The sequence below is a fragment of the Syngnathoides biaculeatus genome, chromosome 22 (genome assembly GCF_019802595.1).
Source record: "Syngnathoides biaculeatus isolate LvHL_M chromosome 22, ASM1980259v1, whole genome shotgun sequence".
Taxonomy (NCBI): domain Eukaryota; kingdom Metazoa; phylum Chordata; class Actinopteri; order Syngnathiformes; family Syngnathidae; genus Syngnathoides; species Syngnathoides biaculeatus.
The window spans coordinates 12665323-12690586 of NC_084661.1; the positions used below are offsets into that span (position 1 = coordinate 12665323).

Consider the following 25264-nt stretch of genomic DNA (forward strand, 5'->3'; position numbering starts at 1 on the left):
ATGATCAAGCAGCCAAAATATTTTGAAGTCGTCAAGTCTATCATACAGTATGTCTTAATCAAGCAAGTCTCAAGTTCTAAAATTTGGGGGCTTGTGTCCAGATATGTGATTCGAGTCCCTCACTTCTGCTGCCATAATAGCAGTCTGTTATTCATACCTCGTCGTTTCTTTTCCAAGTAGCCTTGCTTCAGGATGTTGCCGAGGTCCTGAGCTGCAGTGAGTGGGATGTCCTCAAAATCTGAAAACATGCAGAAAACGTCAAATATGATCAATTTAGTGATAAGAGTTGCAAGGGACTTTTCTTTTATAACCCTTAAAATCATTAGAGCTTGAGTAACAGGGCGATGCACAGGTTGTATTAGAATTCCTCTTTATTGTTCTTTATTGTATATACCCACAAGACCATCAAAGTTTGATGTGTCGCCATAAAATGCGGAACTTATTATTATTATTATTATTCTGACGGCAATCAAGTTTAGGATTCGCCATATAACATCAAACCCGAATAAATTACTATCATATCACGATCATATCAGGACGCAGGAAAAACTGAACTTCATCGAATTTTTGTCCGACCGGCTTTTTTGCCTATGCCATCTAATATGAGTGTGATGGACCAACGGTGCGGAGCTGGATCCAAATGCAGGACTCCGAGACGAGGGCATGATGTTAGGCGTAGTTTTATTCAAAGGTGTAGCAGTCCGACAAGGCGGAGGTACAGAAACGCTAGGCTAGGCGGGATCCAAAAGACATGCAGCAAGGTCCGATGACTATGGGACAAACTAACAACTCAACAGGACAGGATCAAACAAAAGAGCACAGAATCGCTTTGACTAGGGTTACTCTAACTTACACATAGAGCGGAGAGTCCCACAGGCAAGTGAATGCAACTCCCTAACACAAGGCAACGGACTGGCAAATGCCAGTGACAAAACTCCATCTGAAATACTTGGTCTAATCACAGCGCCTCATGCGAAATAGCTGTGACCATTGACAGGTGTCAGAGATGAGACCGCCCAAAGCGGTGGCAAGGCCACACCCCTCTTGGGGGTGGTTCATTCTCGCTCATGACAATGAGCTTTGATGATTATTTCAAGGAAAAAACTGCCCCATTTATTGCTGCCTGCAGATTTGATGCAATATTGTGATAGTTTCAGCAATGTTTTTTTTTTTCAGGATGATCTTTATTCCTGAGGCCAGTCCTCGTGGGGATGTACTCCTCCACACTACAGATGAAATACATGGCTCCGAGCCTTTGGGGAAGTGGAATCAATACATTTACAGTACTTCTTAACTCTGCAGCCATACATCTGCCCACACTGCACCAACAACACAACCAGTTTGATTTACAAAGTCACATTTTCGACGTGATCTTTACATTCATGACTAATTGCCAAAAATGCCATTTGTTCACATTAGCATTGAAGCTGTGGCGGTGTCTTTTTTTAGCCTTCAGCCATTTAGGTGGAAAAATGGTGAAACTGACCCAAGGTGGGCCTCAGGGGTCACGTTGTGATGTGTCGTTTCCTCGTGTCTAAAAACAAAGTTCAGCCTCCTCCAAAATCATCTGTCACCCGGTGTTCCTTCGCTCAGCAAGAAGCCAGGCAAGGTTTAACACAGGGCTTTCCTATAGAGAAAAATGTTGAGGTGGGGGCCTCCATCAAATTACGGGCCGTGGAAATTGTTAGCTGGGCGGTGTCATTTTTAACCGGAATTGTGGTGTTACAGCACGTTGCCGGCACGACACTGTATCAAAATCAGTTGGAAGTCGCTCTTCAAGTCTTTGAAGAAGAAAAGCGCCGCGGATAAACAAGACGAAGGATTGTGGAATGTGGATTTTCTTTCTTAATGCATTTTGCGGATTTTCAAATATTGTCTGTTTTGTAACAAAGCACATCTGACGTTTCAGAAAATTGGATCTTAAATGAGCCTTAGACCCGACTTTGTGAACATGCTGCGTGCAATTCAACAAACAGTTCTCCCAATCAAAGCTTGCTTGCTTCAAACACTTCATCTGTCACACCCAGTTTTAGAGTAACGTTAAACTGGCACGCAAGATAAAAGAGACGCAAACATTGCATGTTTATGTATCAAAATGTTCAACCAAATGACAATATAATCCAAATAATGTCCACTATCTGAATGATAAAATACACCGCCAAAGCATAGCATACACACGTCGGCAAATGGTCAGCAACATACCACCTCCGCCTCAAAAGAGGCCATAAAAACCTGGATTAACAGGAAGTAATGTGTGATGTGTGCCTGCATGAAGAGCAGAGGAAACGTTCTCGCATGGCAGTCTCCAAGTCATCTCCCGCATTCCGAGTGTAAGATTCTGACGGATGATCGCGTCATACATGCGTTAACATATCACTATACCGCCTTTGTGGATGAACCGAGTGCGGACACTATAAATACAGAGGTGCAAGGAGGGGCGGCTTTGTCAAAGAACCCAATTCAGTCCATCATAACAAACGGCGGCCATTACGCAAACCCCCCACCTCATCTATCCGCCGCCAGCCCGCCCTCTAATCCCCTCATCAGTCTGCTTCTTCGCTCTTCATTCGTCTCGAGAGGTCGAGCTCGGCTAATGTCGGAGTAGGTGCAACATGCTTGAGTCAATAAACATCACACATTAACGTGCAAAGTACACTCCCGAGTCCTTAGTCACCTGACCTCGTGGCACCTGAAGAAATTGGGATTGTTCTACATTACTCCACAAGGGGGCAGCGTGTCCAACGGCCATTCACAATAAAAGAGCTTTAATTTGTACAGTAAACCTTTTGCCTATTCCCCATTCGCAAAATACCAGACTAACCTTTTCTGTAGAACAAAATCTCCTTGCTGAAAAACTCACCTATTCTCATCTAACAGCATATTTGATGTTCTCTGTGTAAGATGGCACCCAGTCACCCTGCTCCTCCTAAGGGTTCGACCCCGGCCCCGCCTGTGTGGAGTTTGCATGTTCTACCCGTGCCTGCGTGAGGTTTCTCCGGGCACTCCATTTTCCTTCCACATCCCAAAAACATATTAATTGGAGACTCGAAATTGCTCCGAGGTGTGACTGTGAGTGTGACTCTTGCCTGATGACAGCTGGGATTGGCTCCAGCACTCCCGCCACCCTCGTGAGGATAAGCGGCTCATAAAATAGATGGATGGAATACAACAGATTCAAATATGACAGGACTCTCGATAGAATAAATGTTCGGGGGGATGGAATTAAAGAGGAGGCCATATTTGGCCCGCGGGCCATATTTTACCCATCTCCCCCGTCTAATGCATGTTATTAAGGCCTCATCAAAATCTGTGAGCAGACGTCTGCACTCTTTCATAAAAATCATAAATCTCCAATCAATTATTCAGGCCAATAGCACGACTTCATTTTCATCCCGTTTTGAGTTTTAATTAGCACCATCCACAGCTCCGCTATTGACATTAATTTGATGGGAATGTATCGATCTTTCCCACATAAACTATTTAGCGTAGCGCAATTAGCCAGAGAGTCAAGCGGGCGGATGCGTCATGTATTTTCTAAATGGAGGTGACGGGGAGTCGTAACAAAAGGCCTCACAAACAGCAGAAATGAAGGGAAACCTGCCCTTCATGTTGACCGATAAAGGGAGAAGGGTACCTAGAGCTATACAGGTAGAGAGATACGTTGGTGACTTGAGATATGAGTGACCCAATTGAAGAGGTTTTTTTTAAGATACAAGTCAAGGTTCTGACATTATTTTTTACCTTTGAAGGGATTTTGGGTGGTAGTGAATTGAACTCACTTCATGACAAGCCATGGTTTCATAGAACAATTCTTCAAAATTCTTCTGAACTGTCAAACTAAACATAAAACAAAGAATTACACATTGAAGTCTGTTTACCCTAATGCTACCAAACTTTGCCAGAAAGGGGCTCACAAATAGTATCCGTGTTGCAGCGTTAAAAGGATATTTGAACAGAAAATGTGGTGCAACATATGTAAACAGACAATATATGAATACTCACAGGCGTACAGACTTCATCCTTTGAGAAAAATGACGAACATTATCACCGCTTAAATAGTTAAGAAATCCTTTTTTGTGCGTGTCTCTCAAATGTCTGTATTGTACCGTACTGCTCCCAGGTGCTGAAGGCACACGCATTACGAGCAGCACAACATGCATTGAATTGCAGCAAAAAAAAATGTGACAAAAAGGTTTTCAATTCTTTACAATTTATTTGCAATTTGTTTGTCTTCACGAAGCACATTATAGATTTCCACTATCATTAGCAAAAACATTACATACATGAATAAAACTTCTATCACAAGTCACGCGTTGTATAAAGTTAATGATATTAATATATAGAAATACCACTATAGTTATAGATGACAAACAGAGGTGGATAGACGCAAAGACAGATAGGCAAACAGATAGCATCGACCAGAGTCTAGACAACAATGTATAGGGCCGGCCAGCTGTTTGGCACATCTCTCATTTGGTTACTCACACCGTCGCAGCGTGACGTTACGAGCTCAGAAGACTGAAGGCTGATGGATGACGGACGGACGGCAGCGGCGGCAGAGGGACTTAATGTCTTCCCTCATTAAAATCCACTCCAGTCGCGCTCAAAGTCAATCAGGAATGGAAGGAAATGCTTGGCCGGCACAGCTAATACGGCACATTAGATCTAACGGAGGCCATAATGCACCGTTGATGCCCGCCACGACGCGCCAGTGCAGCAGAGAGTCAGATGGGTTGATGTGGGATGGGATGAGGATGCTGTGGTGTGAGCGTAGTGGTTCACACAGCAGGGGGTCATGCATCGGAAAGGCTGTTTCGCTGCATCCGCAGGAAGCCAAACATTGAAATTCAAAGTTGCCGTTGTTCTTTATGTTGATGTGGATTAAATAATATGCTAGGGAAAAAAAATTCCGAAGCTACCTTTTAACCTTTTTGGGTCACTTATTTGACTTGTATTGGACTTTATTATTTGTTTGTTTTGCCTTGAATTTATCGCTTTTAAATTGTGTGCCACTGATTTATCAACTATTATGTACATGCTAACGTTAAAAAGTTTGGGGTGAATTAGAAATGTTTGTTATTGAAAGATACGTTTTTTCCCCAATTAATATAATATTAAATTAGTCTGAATCAGGCAGCACGGTGAATAAACCTGGAAAGCGTTGGCCTCACAGGTCTGAGGTACTGGGTTCAACCCCCGGACCTCCTTGCGTGGAGTTTGCATGTTCTCCCCGTGCCTGCGTGGGTTTTCTCAGGGCACACCGGTTTCCTCCCACATTCCAAAACATGCAACATTAATAGGACACTAAATTGCCCTTAGGTGTGATTTTGAGTGCGGCTGTTTGTCTCCATGTGCCCTGCGATTGGCTGGAAACAAGTTCAGGGTGCACCCTGCCTCCTGCCCGTTGACAGCTGAGATAGGCTCCAGCACTCTCCGCAACCTTTGTGAGGATAAGCAGCAAAGAAAATGGATGGGTGGATAAATATGGGTCAGAAATTGAGATAAAAATCTAATCTTAACTTTGGAGTATCGTACAGCCTTCATAATCAATGGTGTGATTTTATGGAAAATGGGAAACTGTCAGACCGAGTCCAAAATTTGGCTATAAATTTTATGTGGCACATGTCCAAAAAATTGGCGACGATGTTGGGATCTAATGAAAAGAAGGGATTTGGCAAGTATTGTGTGAGTGAGCTTGATGCACTTAGTGGGATGAGCGCGGGAGGTGACAAAGCGCAGGTAGGCATCAAGTTGTCAGACATTATGTTTCCTCTCTGCTGTGCTTAGTCCTTGGATGCGAGAGGTATTGCATTGAATGCAGCGTTACGGGGAGGGGGTTGCGGGACCTGACCCCCGCGTGAACCCTGCTGATGAGGTGAAACAGAAGGCAGAGAGCGGCAGCCCAGCCCTGAGGGGGCGGCGGGGAGGAATGCCGCTGATTCCAGGGAGCGAGCGACCGCAGAGCCTTTCCGATGGCGTCCTTGATTAGGAAAAAGGATTCACTGGGTGCACCTTCACCCGCCCGGCGCTCAATCTGCGCACGGGCCCGGGCCAAATTGACGCATTTTTCCTCATTACGGAAGGGAGGCCTTTGCGATGCGTCCCTGCAGTGAGGACGCAGACCGACAGGCAGTGAGGTTAAGGGCACCGCGTCCTCCCTTTGCCTCCTCCCTTGGCCTGATTTGATTAGAACTGGAGTCGTCGATACAGAGAGCGTGTTTAGAAGCTCCTAATGCACACAAAACATGCGGTGCATTACGTCCATGCCCGGGAGATGCCTGCGTCGTCATCTAATCAGCTTTAATGGCGCCGGAAATTTATGATGGTCTTTTTGATCGGGCATGTCAATCAGATGAATTTACAGATCTCTGCAGGTAAAAAAAAAACCCGTTGCGGCCCAAACACAAAGCAGAAGTGATAGGGCAATTCCTTCCTGTTCCAGTTTTGAACGCAGCAAGTTTTTTTTTTTTTTGGTCATCATAACACTTTTATACAGAGCCCCAGACATGACATGAGGAGGGGAATGACATCTTGAAACCAAAAGACATATAGCATGCGCGCAAAATTATAATTGGGGGACAAAAAAATGAGAATAATTTGGGGCCTCAATAAAATATAAACTCAATATGAAGAGAATAACATACTGCAGAAAATGATCGAACACGCACAAAATATGCAAATCTTTCACCAAAAAAAGTGTATAATTTGTGCACGAAATGCTAATTTGTATTCACAAAATGTACACACGAAGAACATTTTGCTTCTTTTTCAGAGAACGTTTTGCTGTCAAAGTATTTACAGTACGATTGTATTTAGTGACATGATGTATGCAGTGCATGTTGGGTACCCGAATTCCTTCGCTTCCTATCGCAGAGGACATTTCGATGTGACTACTGCTCGTGTGCGCATCAAAATGACGACGCCCAAGCAATACATCGTGCATCGCTGTACTAAATTACCAATTAACTGTTTTAAGGGTACACAAATGAAGCACACCTTCTCTTAAATAGCAAAGTAGATGACATTTGCTTAGCCAGACATCCAAGATATTAATTGGAATGATATTGAAACCACAAATTTTGTGCTAACACTCCACCTATTTTCTGGCCACAAATTAGTATAATGTGGCCCAAATTTTGTATTTTATGCCCCCAATTTAGTATTTTGTGTCCACAATTCAGTATTCTGAACATTGTAACAAAAGATTAGTGTGCTTTGGCTGCAATTTATCATTTTGAGGTCACAAATTTGGATTTTGCACTTTATAGCCGTTTTATGGCTACAATAAAATTTGGCATTTTGTCCGTGTGAAATTGTATTGTGGCCACAATTTAATTTTATTTTCCCGTGTCATGTCTGGGGCTTTATACTTTCACGCAACTTGAAAGAACAGAAGTCCTTCATTTCGGCAATGGAATAACTGTGGATGACACTTCCAACACGCACACTGCACACGTGAAGCGCACTAAGGGGCTAAATTTACTATGTGACACGGGCTTTCCCCTGGGCGGCCATAAGCGGCAACGACGGTGACCCTGAATTTCCCTTTTGTAGATTTACTACCACCATTCAAATGCTTAAGTGCAGATACAATGATCCTCTAATCGCAGGGGACGCTTTTCAACTGCTTGGACAGCACGGGGAAAAAAGGAATATAAATACTAACAACGGAGGCATTCGGGGCCCACAGGAGAGACGGCGGATGGGCGATAAAAACGGGACACAACGCCGTCAAAGCCAGCCTCGAGGTTAAAACACTTTGGGAAAAATCAACACGCTAAATGTATGGTTATTGCAATTTCTACTTGCTTTTATTTCCACAAAAATGGCACTCATACTCAGAACATATTTTCCCATTAGTGTTCTTGAGCAATCTTATAGTCATTTTTTTTTAAACAAGTATTATTACTTACACTGACAGACAGATATGTTAAACAAAGGTTTTTCTAAAACTACTAAGAGACCTGGCAAAAAATAAATACAATCTTGCTTGTATTAAAATGGTGAGATTTTAATTTATTATTTCCAGATGACAAGAAAAGAATAATTTTGAATTTGTAATATTCCATTAAATTGTGAATGTTGTTTTCATATTCCCTCAGAGTCTTTTAATGTTAATGTTTGTTCAAAATGGTTGGCCAAAAATTTGAAAGATGTGATAGTGGCATACAGCATCAATATCTGAATTTTCCAGATGGTTTCAATTCATAAATAAATATATCTAATCAATTTATATCAATGAATGTATCCCTTGTGAAAAAACTATGTTCATTAATTTCAGCATTGTTTCTGTTCTTCTTTAGTTAAGATTACTTTTTTTTGTCCAATTCAAACATATCTGGTATTAATATAAGAATTGTAAAAAAATTTAAATTGCACTTTCCAACTTCAGGTTAAAAGGTAATTATTTGTATTATTAATGTTCGAAAAAAAGAAAATACTCTTACTGATTCAAACAAATTATTGCATAAATCATAATTGCAGCGTAATTCACACACACAAAATTATTGTCATTGTCATTGAAGAATCAAGATATGAATGGAATACATTTCATGAAAATGACAAATCTATTCCTTTGAAATGTCTCTTTCAATCATTTAAGGAGTTCCCCCCTCATTAATTGTAGTTATGCTTGAATGTTATTTTTGCACCATAAACCGTTAAAATCATGAAGCCTCATGATTATATAAAAAAAATACATTTTAAAAGAATTCTAAAAATAATAAATACATTAAACTGTATTCACGGGATCTGACATTTCTTGAGCAAAAGCTATTTGAAGTGAGTTGGGTCTTGATAAAAAAAATGTCTTAAGGATAAAAAAAATAAGCACCTTTGTTCAAATAAACATATTTCCAGTTACAAGCTTAAACAAGACAGTTCAGCGTGCGAAAAGAATTTTTCTAATCCCTCTCCATTTACTTTGTGTCAAAAACACGTGAGTAAGGAAAACAAAGGCACAGCCACGCTGGCCCACTTGGCTCGGACACGCGGCGCTGACTCGGGCCGACGGCGCTGAGAGGAATACGTCGTCAACATCCTCCAATACGTCCACAAGGGCATGTTAATGAGCCTAAAGTGCTCATTAGAGCAACAATTAAACACAAGGATCCCAGAGGCTTTCGGAGTCAGTAAAGTGTGTGCGCGAGCAGGCCGGCACAGATCTCCCATCTCCATTTATTTCCCTAAGAAATCAGTGAGGCCACCTGGGTTTGGCATAGCAACTTCATTCATCTCCAGAAATGGATTCCAGTGGAGGGCAAAATCAAATTCTCATTAGCAAGGCAGCAGAGAAAGGAGGAGAGAGCGCGCGGGAGGGTACCTGGGAACGCTAACCTCTGCATGAACCCGCCGCATCTGATAGTTTTGCTATTTGTCTGTGACATTGACAGCTCTGGGGGAGATTAGGACTTCCCACTTTGCATTCTGCCCGCGCGCCGCCTTACAGATGGACTGCAGCACAATTTCCCTCTGCCGCTTTCCTTTTTTTTTTTTTTTTTCCCACCCACCGAACACCGTGTGAGCGTGGCGCCGCACCAGAGGCAGGCGCCGGCTGTAATTAGAACGAACGCGACAATAAAACAAAGCAAACGAGAACCGGGGCTGCGTGAGACAAACAATGAGGATGCAACCACTGCACAGCGGTTGTGGGGGGGGAGCCCGAGATGAGAGTGATGGATACCCTTTGGTTAAATACGTCCAAATCCCCCTTTCAAACTGCTCCCGTCTTGCCAGTCAATGTGAATGTGTGTGTGTGTGTGTGCGTGTGAGAAAGAGAGAGAAAAAGAGAGAGGACAAGATTAATAGTGTAAATGTGTAAACAGAGAGAGAGCGAAGGAGAGATGATGAGAGAGCGAGAGAGAGAGAGAAGAGATGGGAGGGGGTGTGTGGAAGAGACTATCAGCATCTGCAGCAGCAGCACCACAGTAGCCCTCGGGGGAACGGGATGAACTTTTGAACCCTCACGGCGAACAGTCGCAGCGATGCAAAGCGCTTGTCGCCGGCTCGTAATGGCCGCCCGCCTGCCTGCGCCTCGCTGGGAAAAGGGGAGAGCGAGGGGAACGAGCCGGCGTGGAGGTCATTAACATACTTGTCGCCTCCATCGCAAATGAGCCGCCGCCGTACGCCACCGTCACCAGAGCTGTGATCAAGTCGCAAACTTCTCACAGCGGAAGCCGAAACTGGACGCAGGCATCTCAGAGGTTGACTTAAGTTCAAAAGTTGAGAAGGTGCTCAGATATACACGCACAGACATGGCACTGAGCGGGTTAGCTACTTTCTACGATACCGCAGTGTGTCCGCCATATTAAGTGATGTGGTCCCAAGTAACGAAATACAAAAACTTGTTTCTTGTTGTCTGTTTTTTATTCAAATCTTTTTTTTCTGACAACACTTTCTACGCTATCGTCAATCGGCTCGTTACCGTACTAAAGTTATTCACGGTTGAGATCATGAAAGCCCGACTGAGATTTTATATCCTTGTATCCACTTTATATCCTGAAGGAATGTCAATTAGGGACCATTAACAACAGCAACGGATTCAAAGCAACAATACAATCCCCATCCATGGCCTTATTGAAGAAATATTGACAAGGGCCAATCATGGAAAATATGTTCTGTCTTGTGCCAGCGTAATAACTGCAGTCATTATTAGCAATTTTTTTGCTACTGATTTCAACTTTACAATGTTAGAAACGCTTTGGGAAGATGTTTTAATCGCGTAAAAGTCGAGCTAATGCTAGCTAGGTCTTAAACAACAACAGCTAAGACGTATTTTTTTTCAACTCTTTCCCATTTTGTAGTAATTGAACAAACAAAGTGTGTTTGTGTGCAAATTAGTTTTTTTGTGATAGATTTTAATTAAGTATGGGAGTACTTTTGTACTTTTAGTACTGGATGTGGTAAATCAGTCACATAAAATAATCTGTGAGTGTACTGAACATATAAAAGAGAAAACATTCACAACCATCTGTGAAAAAATTACATATCACTGCGTAAGTCCAAATTTATTACATTTATTTTTTTTCCCCCAACAAATCACATGGGTCTCTTGGTTTTACAATGACTGATCTAAAGTATTGAAAAATCTTTTTTTTTTATGATGCAATAATAATGGCTTAGACAAACATGTTGTATTTTCGTTTTCATTAAAAGTGATTGTTTGTAAAATGGAAGGGTTCTCCCTGACGCCATCAATATGTTGTTTTGGTGATTATGTGCATCCAGAATTTCCAAGCACAATAATATATTTGGGGAACAGACCACTCAATACTAAAAATTAACTGTTCGGACTTAATTATACAAAATCTGTCTTTTGAGTGTTAAATGTTTGCTTCGTCTCTGATCAATGAAGGCGGAATCTTCAATCACTATAAAGTCCACCAATGTCTACGTATGATTTAGGGCACATCTACACTCTATCTCTATGGTTACATAGGCCGAAGAGTTCATATCTGTATCCTGAGAGGTGAAGCAGAAGAGAAACAACAGAAGAAAGTAGAAACTTCTCTTGAAAAGATTACAGGCCAAACATGCATCTAACATAGCGCAACCACCCGGGGGCTGAGTGGGGGTTGGGGGGCGGGGTCATATCAGTCAAACGTAATCTCACACTCTTTCAAAGTTCTCCGTGCCTTAAACTTAGCGAGTCGCGCCGCCTGGAGCCAGCGGGCAGTGAGAGGGTTGCTGATGGGGAACATTTTGCTTTTAAATGCGCTAGCCCTCGTACCGCCGTTCCAAACTGACAGCCTTTAGATTTAATATTCCATTTGCCGGCTCAGTGTAATAATGTTGTTACTGCAGATTGGCTGCTCCTATTCAAATGAGCAAGCCATGAGACATCACTTCACACTAGTTATAATGCTGCTTTGCTGAAGTCCTTTGGCAATGCTGTAATTGCTGGAGGAAATTCTGGCATTCCTTAAATAGGCTTCAAGCACACCTGCCTGCACTGTAGTCAGTCGCCAAATAATGACTTCTAAGCGCCTTACTGAAAGTAAACAAAACAACATGGCTGTATTTTTAAGACAAGCCAGGTTTAGTTAAGACACGAGCACGATGCAGATCTGAGCAGCGCTCAGCTCACCGCTAGTGCTAATGCTAACACGGGAGAGGGCAACAAGCACCAATTTGACAAATAAGAAAAACAATATGTTGTTTTGGAGCCTGAAAATTGGTGGAAAAAAATTGGTGTGTTGAAAATAAAAAATAATTGTTACCTTTTCCGAGTGCTGTAAATGGTTTTGTGGGTGAAATTGAAGGACATATGCTTCCGAGGTCAATGTATTGTATTTCCACAACAGAATTACATTGTCGGTGCAACATAATAATTTAACGTTTATTATTTTTCAATCATTTAAGTAAAATTCCATTTATATTAAAGAATGTGACTAAGTTTGTTGTGCTAATTAAGCCTTTTTTTCTTGAAATTGTTGTTCAAAATGGAGTCGTTAATTATTTTATTCATTTGTTTCAAATATTGGTTGATTAATTTACTGCAGTGGTTGTCAACATTTCTGAAACTTTTTGGTTCTGATTGATGTCAAGGACTACGAGTTTGATACACACTTTTGAAATATGAACATTCAACCAAAATTAAGTATATTCATCTACGTTAAGACAATGATCATGTAAATGATTTCTCACTATAATAATCAACAATTAAAGTAGGAAACGAAAATACCAATATACAAGACAATTTCTAAGAATCTCTGCAAATATTTAATTTTCAAACAATCACTTCCATATTCCTCTATGTCCTGTCGCTGGGGAGTTCTTTTTAGAACAGGTCCACAGGCTTCTCATGCAGTGATTAAGCGCAATAAAATAAATAATAATAATAATAAGTAAAATAAACGATTTTCCAAATACATGCATGTTATTGGTTCAATAAATAAAATTGGATATCAAGAATCCTGCTATTTGTATATTATAGTACGGTAATAATTTTGTCAGATTGATTCAATAAAATGAATCTACTAATTTTTTACTCTGCATTTACCAAATTAAATAAAGGTTGAATAATTTATTTTAGATAAAAACAGTAGAATGAAAATGCTACATTGATTGTTGTTCAATTTTAAGAAAGTAAAAAAAAAATTTAAAACAAAAAAATGCATGAGAATTTAATCATTTGAGTAAGTAAGGCTGTTTTTTCTATTTCAAATACACATTTTATCATTGTTTTTTTTTTTTTTTTTAACTGTCTACGTACGAGGTGACCCCAGAGTCCTTTTTAAAAATCAAACATTTTCTCACCACTGTACTAGATTGTTGCCATGTATATGTACCCTGTGTGCGTGTCAGAGGACAAAACATTGTGCCTCTGTGTTTATGTATTTAGATGTGTAGGAATGCAATGCATGCAAAAAGGAGAGGTGTGTGTATATGTGTGATGGTGGGGGGTGAAAAATAGTGCACGGTGCATGAGCCCCAAATAGCCGAGCGCGAGGTGGAGGGCACGGTCGACGTGAGACGAGGCCGCGGCGAGGACGCAGGCGTGCTGAGGGGTCACCGGTGCGGTCAGCGGGTGAAACGCAGTTCACATTAGCATGCAGACAGCAGGCCTAACAATGGAACCCCCATCTGTTCCTGTCAGCCATTACAAATCTGGTGTCAGCCGCTTCATCGAAGACAACGGGGCCGCCGCATCTCATCAAACCGAGGTGACGGAAATGCAGCCGTCAACTTGGCACTCGCTCACTCTCCGGTTAGAAACGACAGACCGCCGATTACCGGGGATGATGCATCCTCGCCCTCGTGCCACTCGCAAAATACGATAAAATGATCGACGAAATACACAAAAAGGCTGCGTTGACAGTCATTTGCGATCAGTTTCGTGAGTTCGCCATTTTGAGTGCAGTCGGAATGTGTAATTCGTATATGTTATACCCTATGCTGTGGTCACAAATGTATCCCACAATCCATATTGAAAAAGTCAACCATGACACACCCTAAAAAAGTAAAAGTGCAACAATCAATCCATGATTTGACCTATCAAATAAAACACAACTATTTTGATAATCGACGAATCGTTTGACAACTGTTTAACTTAAAATTATCCACATCCTCAGATTTTCAGGCTCTCTACGGTTAATTTTCTCAGATTTCAGTATCCCTCATCTGCTTTTGCTTTATTAGACAATAATCAACATTTTGTTTTTGTGCATATTTTCTGAAATGTTATGGACCACACCAGAAACTGAATAATAATCAATTCATGTACGAATACATAACTAGAGCACAGAAACCCACACCTTATCATGGCTGGAGATTAAGTCCTCTGTATTTATTTCGTAAAATATGATCAAAATGTAATTCTTATTTTTATGTTTGATATAATTTATTACATAAGGTAAACAGGCTGGCACTGGGCCAGTACATTTTAATGATGCGACAGCTATGACGTAATTCGACTGAAGAGAAAAGTATATAGTCCACAATATAAAAATTTGTAATAGTTGTAGGTAGTAGAGAATGAGTAAATCATTCCATCCAAAGATATGACCAAGACCACTTCTAGTTGAATCGAATGCATCCTGAGGGAATTTAAATGAGGACCGCCTGACGTATGATGTCACTGATTTTCATTAAGTGTTTTTTTTTTCCCCGCAAGAAAGTGCGCCCAGTGAACACAGGTTGAACTTTGAACTCCACATGCCCTTTGGCTGAGGACACAAGCCATTCACTACGCTAACACCATCACGAGAAAGACGAGTACAGCGCCGGAGGCTCCTCTCCAGGAAGCAAAAGGTTGCGCTTGTTAATGCCGCGCTAAAATGTTTACGTTTCAAGTCCAACTATCTGATGTTGTTTGAATCAGGCCAAATTGCACACCAGAGAGCTAATTGGCTATTGATCACATTTAACACTGACAACCGACATGCACACTGGGCAGGGCTTGAGAAACACAACTACAGTGAGATCTGGAAAAGGGCTGTGCATCAACAACCGCCATCCAAGCTGATCGAGCTTGAAAGGTGCTCAGAGGAATGGGTGAAACGGCTCAAGGATAGCCATCCCAAGGTTCTAGCATCCTACTATTGCTGTATTGTTTAAAGCCTGAAAATGCACACGTGAGTGTAATTCATTTGCTTTTTTTGTTTTTAATAAAGCTGCAAAAAATGTTGAAAAATGTTCTGCATGTTAGAATTTTGAGGGGGGAAAAAACAAATCATTATTCTTTTATGGGACGCTGAAAAATGAACCTGCTGCACTTTGATGTCATCTTCCTTCAAATGTCGAGTGAAACTGGCCAAAACGAAGGTAGGTGTGCCAACTTAGCTTCATAATTAAAATGACTTGAGGCTGTAATTTCTGCCAAAAGGAACATCAACAAAGTGTTCAGGAAAAGGGCCCGGCTCGGTCACTCCCTTCAGGACCATTTGAAAGGAAATCCATCCCTTTAACGCTACAACTATCAATCATTTTAATACTTGCTTAATCCTTGGATTCTCTTCAGACTCAGATTTTCAAAAATTATTTCTATGATTTTATTGTAAAACTAATTTAAAGTACAAACAAATGCACCAAAACCTAAATTATCATTCAGTGACTGGTTTGGTCTGTAACATGGCAGAAATCAGGCAAAAATCTTGATCATTATTTTGCAAAGTAAAAGCAGATGTTTACAAATGTCTTATTTTGATTTCATGAAGGACTACCAAAATCTGAGAATATTTAATGGTGGCACTTTGAATAACAATTTGAAGATTTAGATCTAGGACAGAAAAGGTATTTAAACACTTGGCAAAATTTTTGATTAATTTGATAATTGATTATTTGTGCATTATTGCTTAATTGTTGCATAGCGACATCAATCCATCTGTTTTTAATAGCACTTGTCTTCTTTGAGGTCATGAGTGAGCTGCACCCAATCTCTTCGGACTTTGGCTACGATGCAGATCCCTCCCACCACAGGCCACATTTCGACAAACATCCATTCTTTCTCACATCACTTATGAACAATTTAGTTTCAAGTGAACCCAATATGCATGATTTCGGAATGTGGGAGGAAGCCGCAGAACGTGAAGACTAAAGCTTTGAACTACCACTCGTTACCTACACTGCCTATTTTATATGAAATGTTAAAAAAAAAAATTATTACTATGATCGCCATATGCTAGGATCCTCTGCTGCACTTTCCCCGCATCGCAGAGACGCAAGAGTTCACGTAGCCATATCTGACGACAACCAGCTGGCATTAATGAGAAGCGCGCTAAAACCACCGTAAACATTTTTTCCCCTCCACGCACGGAATCGTCTACATGTGCTCCAAAATAAATAAATAAATAAAGAATTGGGCAGCAGAGGCACCCGAGTCAATAATGCCCACCTGCGGCATGTCAAGGGCGATTAGCTGGCGCAGCGAGTCGGGAATACAAAAATTCTGAAGAGGAGGGAGGGAGAAAGATGGAGGGAAAGATTGATCAAGCGAGAGAGGGACAGGACACACATGGCCCCTCAGGTACAGTGTTGTATTTCAAACCCGCTTGTGAAAGAATAGAGGGGCCGGGGCTCAATTAATCACGGCATTAGCCCGGAGCTACACAGCCTCCTGCCTGTGTGGGCCGCCGAAAGAGCATGCAAAAAAAAAAACCACCGGGGGGCGCTCTCGCTCACCGATCAAGGCCTTGTGAGGAAGCGGCAGAAGCCCACCTGCTCGCTGGCCAATGATTGAGAGAGGGGGGCATTGGAGGGAGGAGTCAGTGATGTCACAGAGGTATGGCGATCTGTTTTCTCAAATTAGGACAACAATGTGTGCTTCCTGTGGAGTGAAGAGGCCATCTGAGAGGGTGTTAAAAGTGCAGCCAGGCAGCTTTCTCAGAGGAAACAAACAATAACTCTCCCTTTAATTGCTACGCTCCATCAACAACACGCAGCCACGTACAGAGCGAGAGCGCAGGCACTTACACTCAGCCGCTCCGTCCTCCTGGTTGTCGGAAGCCAGCGAGGCGTCGTCAGACTGGGCGGAGCGACCCTGACTGGAGCTACGGTTGTCGTCGGAACCGTCTTCCTCTCTCGAGTCAGCTGAAAGGAGCAGCATGTGAGAGTGGAGTCGGCAAAAGCACAATGTACTCAGTATGTCGAAGGACAGATACTTTTGAGGAGGAAAAAAAAAAAAAAAAAAAAAAAGACAGGGAAAAGTAGAACCCATAACGCTTCAATTTCATTTTCATAACATGTTAACAAAAAAACATTTGTTATTCCGCCCCCTTTTTCTAAGTATGGCTTTGGCCAGAGACTTGAGTCTACCCTTCAAAAATTGCTAGCAGTCTTAAAAACTGTAATGTAATGAAATGTTCATAACATTTTTACTTCCCACCACTGGCAGTCACTATCTGATCTTCTCGTCCCAGTGAGGCAAACATAAACATTCACACCGCCAGGCCACATTGTTGCCGACGGTGTGAAGGCGATGCAGGGAAAGATACTTACAGCGGAAGGGGAATTCCTGAGGGTTTCTGCGAAAGAGAAGAAACATCTTGAGTCAGGTTCCTAACTCGCCGCAAAACCAGCAGTTTTCTCTGCACCGGTGCAAGCACTTCTCGTCGAGTTCTTTACAGACTTTTCTCGCCACAAGATTCTGTCACTATCGCGTCCACAAATTGAATCAAATTAAAAGTAAATGATAAGAAAAGGGTTCTCGCCCAAGACCTTTAAAAAACTGATAACAGCAATAAGCGACAAGCCATTAGACCCAATGAGTTCATCTGAATGGAGCAAACTGTGTTTAAGGCAATTACAGCACCAATTAAGACTTCTTGTTCAGTATTAGCAACAAACATTAGATAATTGGGCCATGAAATTACACTGTCCCACTTAAATGGTCCTTTCAAAAAGAAAAAACGGGGGGAAAAAAAGCTTAACAATGATGTCAACTCTTACCTCATATGCACGACCCTGAAATTATTCAGTAAGATTTTGCGGGTCTCTGCTGCATTTTCACTCAGCTGCTCATCCTGAAGGATCTCTGACACAAACAGCTCGCAGTCTGAGCACAGAGCAACACAATAGAAGCTCTTAAATATTTTTTTCAAAAAGTAGCAAGAGACCAACCACAGTACTCAATAGACCTCATATCCATTAGGAAAATGAGAAAATGGTGCTTACTGTTCATATTTGGAACGAGACCCTTTTGATACATGATGGCGCCAGATGCTAATAACAGTTAAAAGCATCTATAATATCTATTTTATTTAATTACCATTAAGACAGTAGCATTGATTGACAATTTCAATGGATTGTTCCCTGAGGCACCTTAAACTGGACTGCAAAAGCAATGCAGAAGTGTCCGGTCCATTTCTGTGACGCTGCGAGCAAACAGGTTGGCCCACATCGCTAATCTGATTTTGTTTCCTTCACACACTCACTCTTATCTCGACACATGCAAATGTATATTCCAAGCCCTGCTGCTTTAGCCTGGTTGTGTACGATTTTGTTCGGGAACACTCCCTTGTCACCATAGTCTGCCTTATACTGTACAGTGAGTTCACTATTGTGCTCTTTAAATGTGTAGTGAGTAGGGCTAAAACAAATTATTTTAATAATCCTTTTTTTCCCAATTAAGACATGAATTGGTTCAAGAAACATTTCTTAATTTGCATCCCCACAAAAGGGAACAATCAGGTTGCTGCGTGAAAATCCATGTAGGAGCTCTCAAGGTAATCAATTGCGATTTGCATGTAAGAGTTACATGTACAAAGGTTTTGTCACTTACCGGACTGGACAACAACCTGTTGTTGACCACCGCAGGGAACACACCCATTAAAAATGTTGAATTGAATCAGCCATTTGGATTAAATGACAGCCCAATTTCCTTGATTCAACCTTATTTGTGGTTTACCATAACCAGGATCACTGGGAATCTACACCAGACAAATCTACCTGGTAGTGAGCAGGTTAAACTGCCGGACTTCGGGAATATCTCAGCTACACTTTTCAACTAGTTAAAGTTGACTCTCAAACAAAACCCACGTCATAACATATTACACACATTGTATATATTTTAGTACAAGACACTTTTTGTTTGAGAAACACCGCCAATTTTATGCTAACGGCTCAATCCAAAATTCTATTGACAAGCTAACAGAGCTAGCGCCGAATTAGAGATATTTACATAGCACAAAATAATGAATATTCACATATAAACACTCCAGAAAAATACACGAATAGATAATACAGCAATGCTCACGGGCTTATATTCGTCCTATTCTGTGAAAATCGAGTTATTTTTTTTAAACGGTTCAAGCGTGACTTTCTTCTTCTGCTCCAAGGCCTTCTGATGACGTTGTTTTGTCTGTATATGTGCACCACACCTCCCCCAAGAGGACAATACGCGCACAGGAGGCCCAAAACGTTCCAATGCAATGTTGTTTTTTTAATCAATAACAATCAAATAATTGATCGTTTTTAGAGATTTTATCAATTTTTTGTTGCAGCCCTTAAGGGGCTTCAAAATGTTGAATGCTATTCTCAGATAAAGTTTATTCTTAATCTCTTTCATGCTAACACATAATGGGAAATAATGATGTCGCACTGATGTACTTCTAATCTTTTACAAAATGGATAAAATACAAATTGTGGATCAACACGGAGACGCAATATAACAGTAATCACGGGTATTCTTAATCCTCTGCGAAGAAGAACTAATATTAGTGCGGCTTCCAGTGAAGCTCATCCGTATTATACTTGGTCCAGACGGTCAGGGTTTAGTTTTATTTTTGTAGAATAAATACATGTTGAAATAATACACTGTTATCTTATTTCATTTATTTGTTCCCCTATTTATTTAAGACGGTCCATCAGGTGGGTTGTAATTACATGACAGGTACTCTATATCTTCATTAATCGTGTGCCAGAGTAGTATTCCAAAACTCTTTTTCATGACTGGAGTACATAGTCCATATATAAAATATTTGCATAGTGATAGAGAGTGAGGAAAAAGTGAATAATTCTGAATAAACGCAATGTTATGTGCCAGGTAAATGGAAACATGCTGCATGATGTGTTTTAATCATGACTAAAATGTCTTCCACCAGTGCTGAGGTTTGCACCAGCAGAATCATTCAAGGTGTGTTTTTAAAAAAATGTAAATACTGTATAGTGCATTTAGGTAAATAATGTGACAAAATTACCATCTAGTAGCCTCCTGATGTCATTTGGGATGGTCCCCATTCCTGACGTCCGCTGACGAAAGACACTTTGTAAGACCGGCTGGGCGCACCTGAACCGTTACAGCGTTGACACAGTAACAAGAGCCACCTGCACTGTGAAGCACGACTTCCGCGCTCGTTGCATCGAGATGTACACCCAACGATGGGTTACGGAGGTGGGGGTGGGTGTACAAGGCAGATGACAGCTTCCTGTGGTTTCTCAGTTGAGGCATACAACAAATTTGACAGGAAGTGAAGGCCCCAGTTTGTCCTACAGCAACACATAGGAATCCTTACAAAACTTAAACTTAATAAAGAAAAAGATATCTATGTTGTATGTGCAGCACGGTGCAAAAATCTTGGTCCCTCCTTTACATTTTGCTGCACGGTGGATCAGCTGGTAAAGCGTGGGCCTCACAGTTCTGAGGACCCGGGTTCGACCCCAGCCCCGCCTGTGTGGCGTTTGCATGTTCTCCCCGTGCCTGCGTGAGTTTTCTCCGGGCACTCTGGTTTCCTCCCACATCCCAAAAATTAATTGGACACTCTAAATTGCCCCTAGGTGTGATTGTGAGTGCGACTGTTGTCTGTCTCCATGTGCCCTGCGATTGTGTACCCCTCCTCCTGCCCATTGACAGCTGGGATAGGCTCCCGCACTCCCCGCGACCCTCGTGAGGATAAGCGGCAAAAGAGCATGGATGGATATTCTTATATAACTATAAGCGGGGATGTTTATTGTTCTCTCCGGGGAAAGGGGGAGGGTTTACGTTTCATAAACATTTCACCATAAAATGGCTGCCTTAGTATGTTAAATGCAAAGTGCATATACTCACTGGATACTTTTTGCCTGTTGTTTTTTTATGATGATGATAATAAACGGTACGCTACCACCGCTTTGAGTTCGCATACGGAGCTCGCAAGACTTTGATGTGGCATTCGTTATGCACAAAATCCATTTACAATCCAGATTGGCAGATTTGTGAGCTGACTTGTCTGCGAGTGGTAAAAGTAAACATACTCTTTTTTTTTTTTACTAATTCAATGACGGCTGCTGGTTTGTGTTTAAAAATCACGCCAGTGACTGTTGTTTGGACTCCGTCTTAGCCGATTAGGTTCTGAAAAGCTCTATACATAACCTTAGCAGAGAAGAGCACATACCAGCAAATGTTTTAATAGATTTAATTCCCTCTCTCGGCGCTTAAATCATCATATTGACCGTCTCGATGGCTCTCCGAAGCGAGCTGAGAAACTAATTAGGATATTTGTGACAACACAAGCGCCCCTAAATTGGTCCAATGATTTATGCCAGCAGTGGAGGTTTGAAGTAACACAAACGGTTTGAGCACGTACGGGGGTTGCCTCAAATGAATTGAGCGCACGCTGGGCCTCGCCTATCGTTTTATTGATCACGCAACACGACTGACGCGCAGCGAGGGAAGCCGCGAAATGACCGGAACTCAATCACGCGGGGCTCGCGGCGCCGGCTCGGCCTGAGCTTTTAATTTCCTTTTTTTGAATATGGTACTAAATCATCTGGAATTTTGCATCCTTGCTTTGTACACCGGGAGCAGAAAAGGAATCTCCTAAAACTATTCCAACAATAGCGAGAACATAACATTGTTTTAATAAAATGAATGATGAAGATTGACAGTCATTCAGAGTTTTAGCCCCGCCCCTTATTGACGATTTAATGAGGTGTTAGTGTTCTGAGGCGTTGTTCATGTGATTTGACTCGTATCATCCATGTTTTATTATATACAAACGGTGAAAAAAATCTGTTGAGAAGTGCTACATATATTCCTGACTAAATAATTTTTTACATAGTTTTACCCCTCCCACAAGTTTTCTGTTGCACCTGTTGTCAGATACCAGAAGCACCAAAATGTTTAACCAAAAGATGTCATTTAATCTAATAAATGTGTGCTAAAATAATGCTACTGCATAAAGCAAAAGGACACATCAAGAAAAAATGTGCATGAATGTTACGCCAATGAAGGAAAAACCAAGAAAAAATTAAAATTAATTAAAAACCTTCCAAAAATGTTGCTCAATACACACAGAGCAGCAATGCATACAAACACGACAGTGCCGTAATTCCCGGCCTACGGAGCGCACCTGGTTATAAGCCTCACCCAGTACATTTGTAAAGGAAATACCATTTGGTACATACATAAGTCGCAGCCGTGTAAAAGCCACAAGTACAAACACGAGATATTTACAAAGAAAGACGGTACACAGAGAGTTTAACCCTAGCGCCACCGCGCTAACGCTAATGCTAGCTCTTGTACCGCCGCGCTAACAGGGCCGGTTAAAAAAAACATACTGGTAAAAATCACTGAGACACGGCAGTAACATGCTAGCGCAGCGCTAACATGGCGAGTTAAAAGAAACATAAAACACTTGCTCGGCACATAAATTCGGTCCCACTCTTACCTTTTTTTGCTCGAGTGCCCCCTTGCGGCCGTGAGAAGAAATGCACAAATTAGCCGCATCACTGCATAAACCGCAGGGTTGAAAGCGTGTGAAAAAAGTCGCGGCTTATAGGCCGGAAATTACGGTACTCATAGGGATAAACTGTAATTCTCTGCTCTGTGGGAACAACTCCCATTACTGGAGTTTAATTGGGGACCGTCTCTGCCTCAACTAGCTCCCTAATTACATGGCATTTCTTCAAGTAGATGTCAGTGCTGCCTGCCATGTTGCGGCACAACGGGGTACAACTGCATTCAAGGCGTGCAACTACAAATTCAGTTTTACTGTGTACCGTAAAAGAACTTTTCTGCAATAAAGTGAAGGCGGTAATTATAAACAGTGATACAGAGGGAGAAATTTGTTTTTTATTTCCAGTGGCATACATCTTTGTGCTTTTTTTTTTGGGGGGGGGTGCAGTTTTGATGCAAAGTGCAGTTTGACAACGGCCTCCCTCTCCGTCGCGTCCCCACAGGAAGCCGCGGGGTCAGGCCGAGTTGAGTCCCGCGTCGGAATTGTCCCCGCGTTGAACTGCGACTGACTGGCCTCCCGGCAAAAAGCCCCTGTGAAGGTGAGAGGAACTGGGATCCCCTCCCTTGGAAAAGAGGTCCCCTCCCCTTGACAGCTCCACAGAGCCGCAGCCACCTGCCTGCTGGGTCAGCCCCATATGAATAAGGAAGCCCTTTGTAATCCGACGGGGATTACACCAGCCGACAAAGCGCTTCTGAAAGAGCGACAAAAGCCCCGTATCAAACGGCGCTGAGGGGGAGCGAGGCTATGATCTCCCACTACCACTAACACTGACTCCTTGGCCGCCTCTCATCTCACCAAGACCCCCCACCCCCCCAGTCCTCGCACGCTCGACATCCACCCCTTCCCCCCCTTTAGGATTCACCTTCTATGTCCCCCTCCTGCCCTCTCATCTCTGCGATCTGGCCTTTTATCAGCACATTCCTTTTCATTTGCATTGCGGTGTGGGGAGGGACAGCGGGTCTCTCTGATCTGATAGCGCCAGGAGAGTGCGACAGGAGGTTCCTCGGGGCACGGAGGGTGTCGGGTGCGTGTCTGCGTCCCGTCCATAATGTAAAATTCCAATTGTTCCTCACTGCCTTGTGAGCGCCATCATATGGTAGCTTGCATACGCGCTACAACACATTCTAGCGTAGATGCTAACAATGTAGCCGGTGAGTTCAGGTGTACCTCATTGGTCTAGTCGCACAAAAATATGCTGCATATCATACAGAGGTATTTCAATATTGCATCTATTATTTTTTATTTCCGGGGTGGGGGGGGGGGGTACACCCTGAACTGGTTGCCAGCCAATCGCAGGGCACATGGAGACAGACAACAGTCGGACTCACAATCACACCGAGGGGAAATTTAGAGTCCAAAATTAATCAGTTCCTTAGTTTTTTAGATGTTTTTCTCTTGGCTCAAAGCAAAAACTCGATCCAGAGACTGTCCGTAACTTGAAAATTTGGGCAGCTCATATGTCAAAATACTGCTGTACTGTAATAACGGCAAGAGGTGAAGAAAACGATAGACTCGGCCCTTCTGATCTTGTTTAGGCCAGCGGAGAAGGACTTGCTGACCCTGATCCCTCACCACTGTCCAAAAGTCCAAACCGTAAGGTGCGAGGCTCTCGGGCCGACACATCCTAGGGCCGCCAACAAATGTTTGTGTTGCCGGAGGAGATAAAAAGCGGCAGTTTGCTTTTCGGATTTCCTCACAATACTTGTATTCCCAGAGCGCCCATTGCTCACACACATGTCAGTGCGGGGGGGGGGGGGGGGGGGGGGGGCAAGGTAAGAAGCGATGATGGATTGAGCAGATGGAAGACAATAAGAGCTAACCCTACGTGCGGAGCGTTCCTCTCGGTTGCCTCAGCGCTTAAGAAGCCGGGACGGGGAGACTGTATTATTGCAGAATATATGAGCCGTGTGCAAATATTAATCCAGCGCTATTTGAAGTGTCCGCTAAGCATAGCGATTCCAGCTCTCGCGCTGAGTGATGACATACCTCCATTACACGTGATGTACGCACGCATGAGAGCGACCTATTTTTCACGGCCAAGACATTGTCCCTAGAGGCGGTCGCTCCGGAAGAATCCATGAATTATCCCGCTGAAACAAGTGAGCCAACGCTATTGATACAAGTGGGATTGAGATACTGGAAGGACGCCAGGAGGACGCGTCTGCCTGCGCTTGTGATCCCGAACACCGCCGCCTCCTTCCCCCCGTCTATATAATTGGAATACAAAGCAGAGCGAGGTCGATCAGGGGAGCGGTGTTGAGGAAGAAGGAGAGAGAATGGGGGGAGTTTGTGTGGGGTGGGGGTTGGGGGGGAGGGCTGTCTGTCTCCAGCAACCTTCACTGCTCGCCAGGAATTGACTGGGAAAAGCAGCGAGCGAGACCGACACGCTGTCAGCGGTAAAATGAACTGTCACCTCGCATTTCTCAACCTGCTGGCGCCGGCGAATTGGCCGCTTTGAACCATGTGACGGTGACACTGATTGAGTTCTGGAGGGAGCCGCTCCAATTTCCACGAGTGTCCGCGCGAGGAGCATCCTCCTGCAATCTTGGCGCCGCACGTGACTCTCCCGCCTCAGCGTTACGGTGAACCCTCGCCATATCGCGGTTCGTCTT

General features: G+C 42.7%; 1 protein-coding gene across 3 annotated transcripts in view; it reads right to left on the reverse strand.

Annotated features, from left to right (window-relative positions):
* The window catches only part of skap1 (src kinase associated phosphoprotein 1), a 42248-nt gene extending 21893 nt beyond the window's left edge, over positions 1–20355 (reverse strand). Inside the window, exons 1-5 of one of the 3 annotated variants that reach the window (XM_061809476.1) lie at positions 20136–20354; positions 17887–17992; positions 17437–17462; positions 16912–17028; positions 158–238 (exon numbers count right to left, since the gene is read on the reverse strand). In XM_061809476.1, the coding sequence (XP_061665460.1) occupies positions 158–238; positions 16912–17028; positions 17437–17462; positions 17887–17992; positions 20136–20175 (370 nt within the window). In that variant the 5' untranslated portion in view covers positions 20176–20354. Of the gene's footprint in view, positions 1–157; positions 239–16911; positions 17029–17436; positions 17463–17886; positions 17993–19192; positions 19312–20135 lie in introns of those variants that run through there. The other 2 variants (XM_061809478.1, XM_061809477.1) reach the window with 2 other exon arrangements.
* Positions 20356–25264: the final 4909 nt, after the last annotated feature.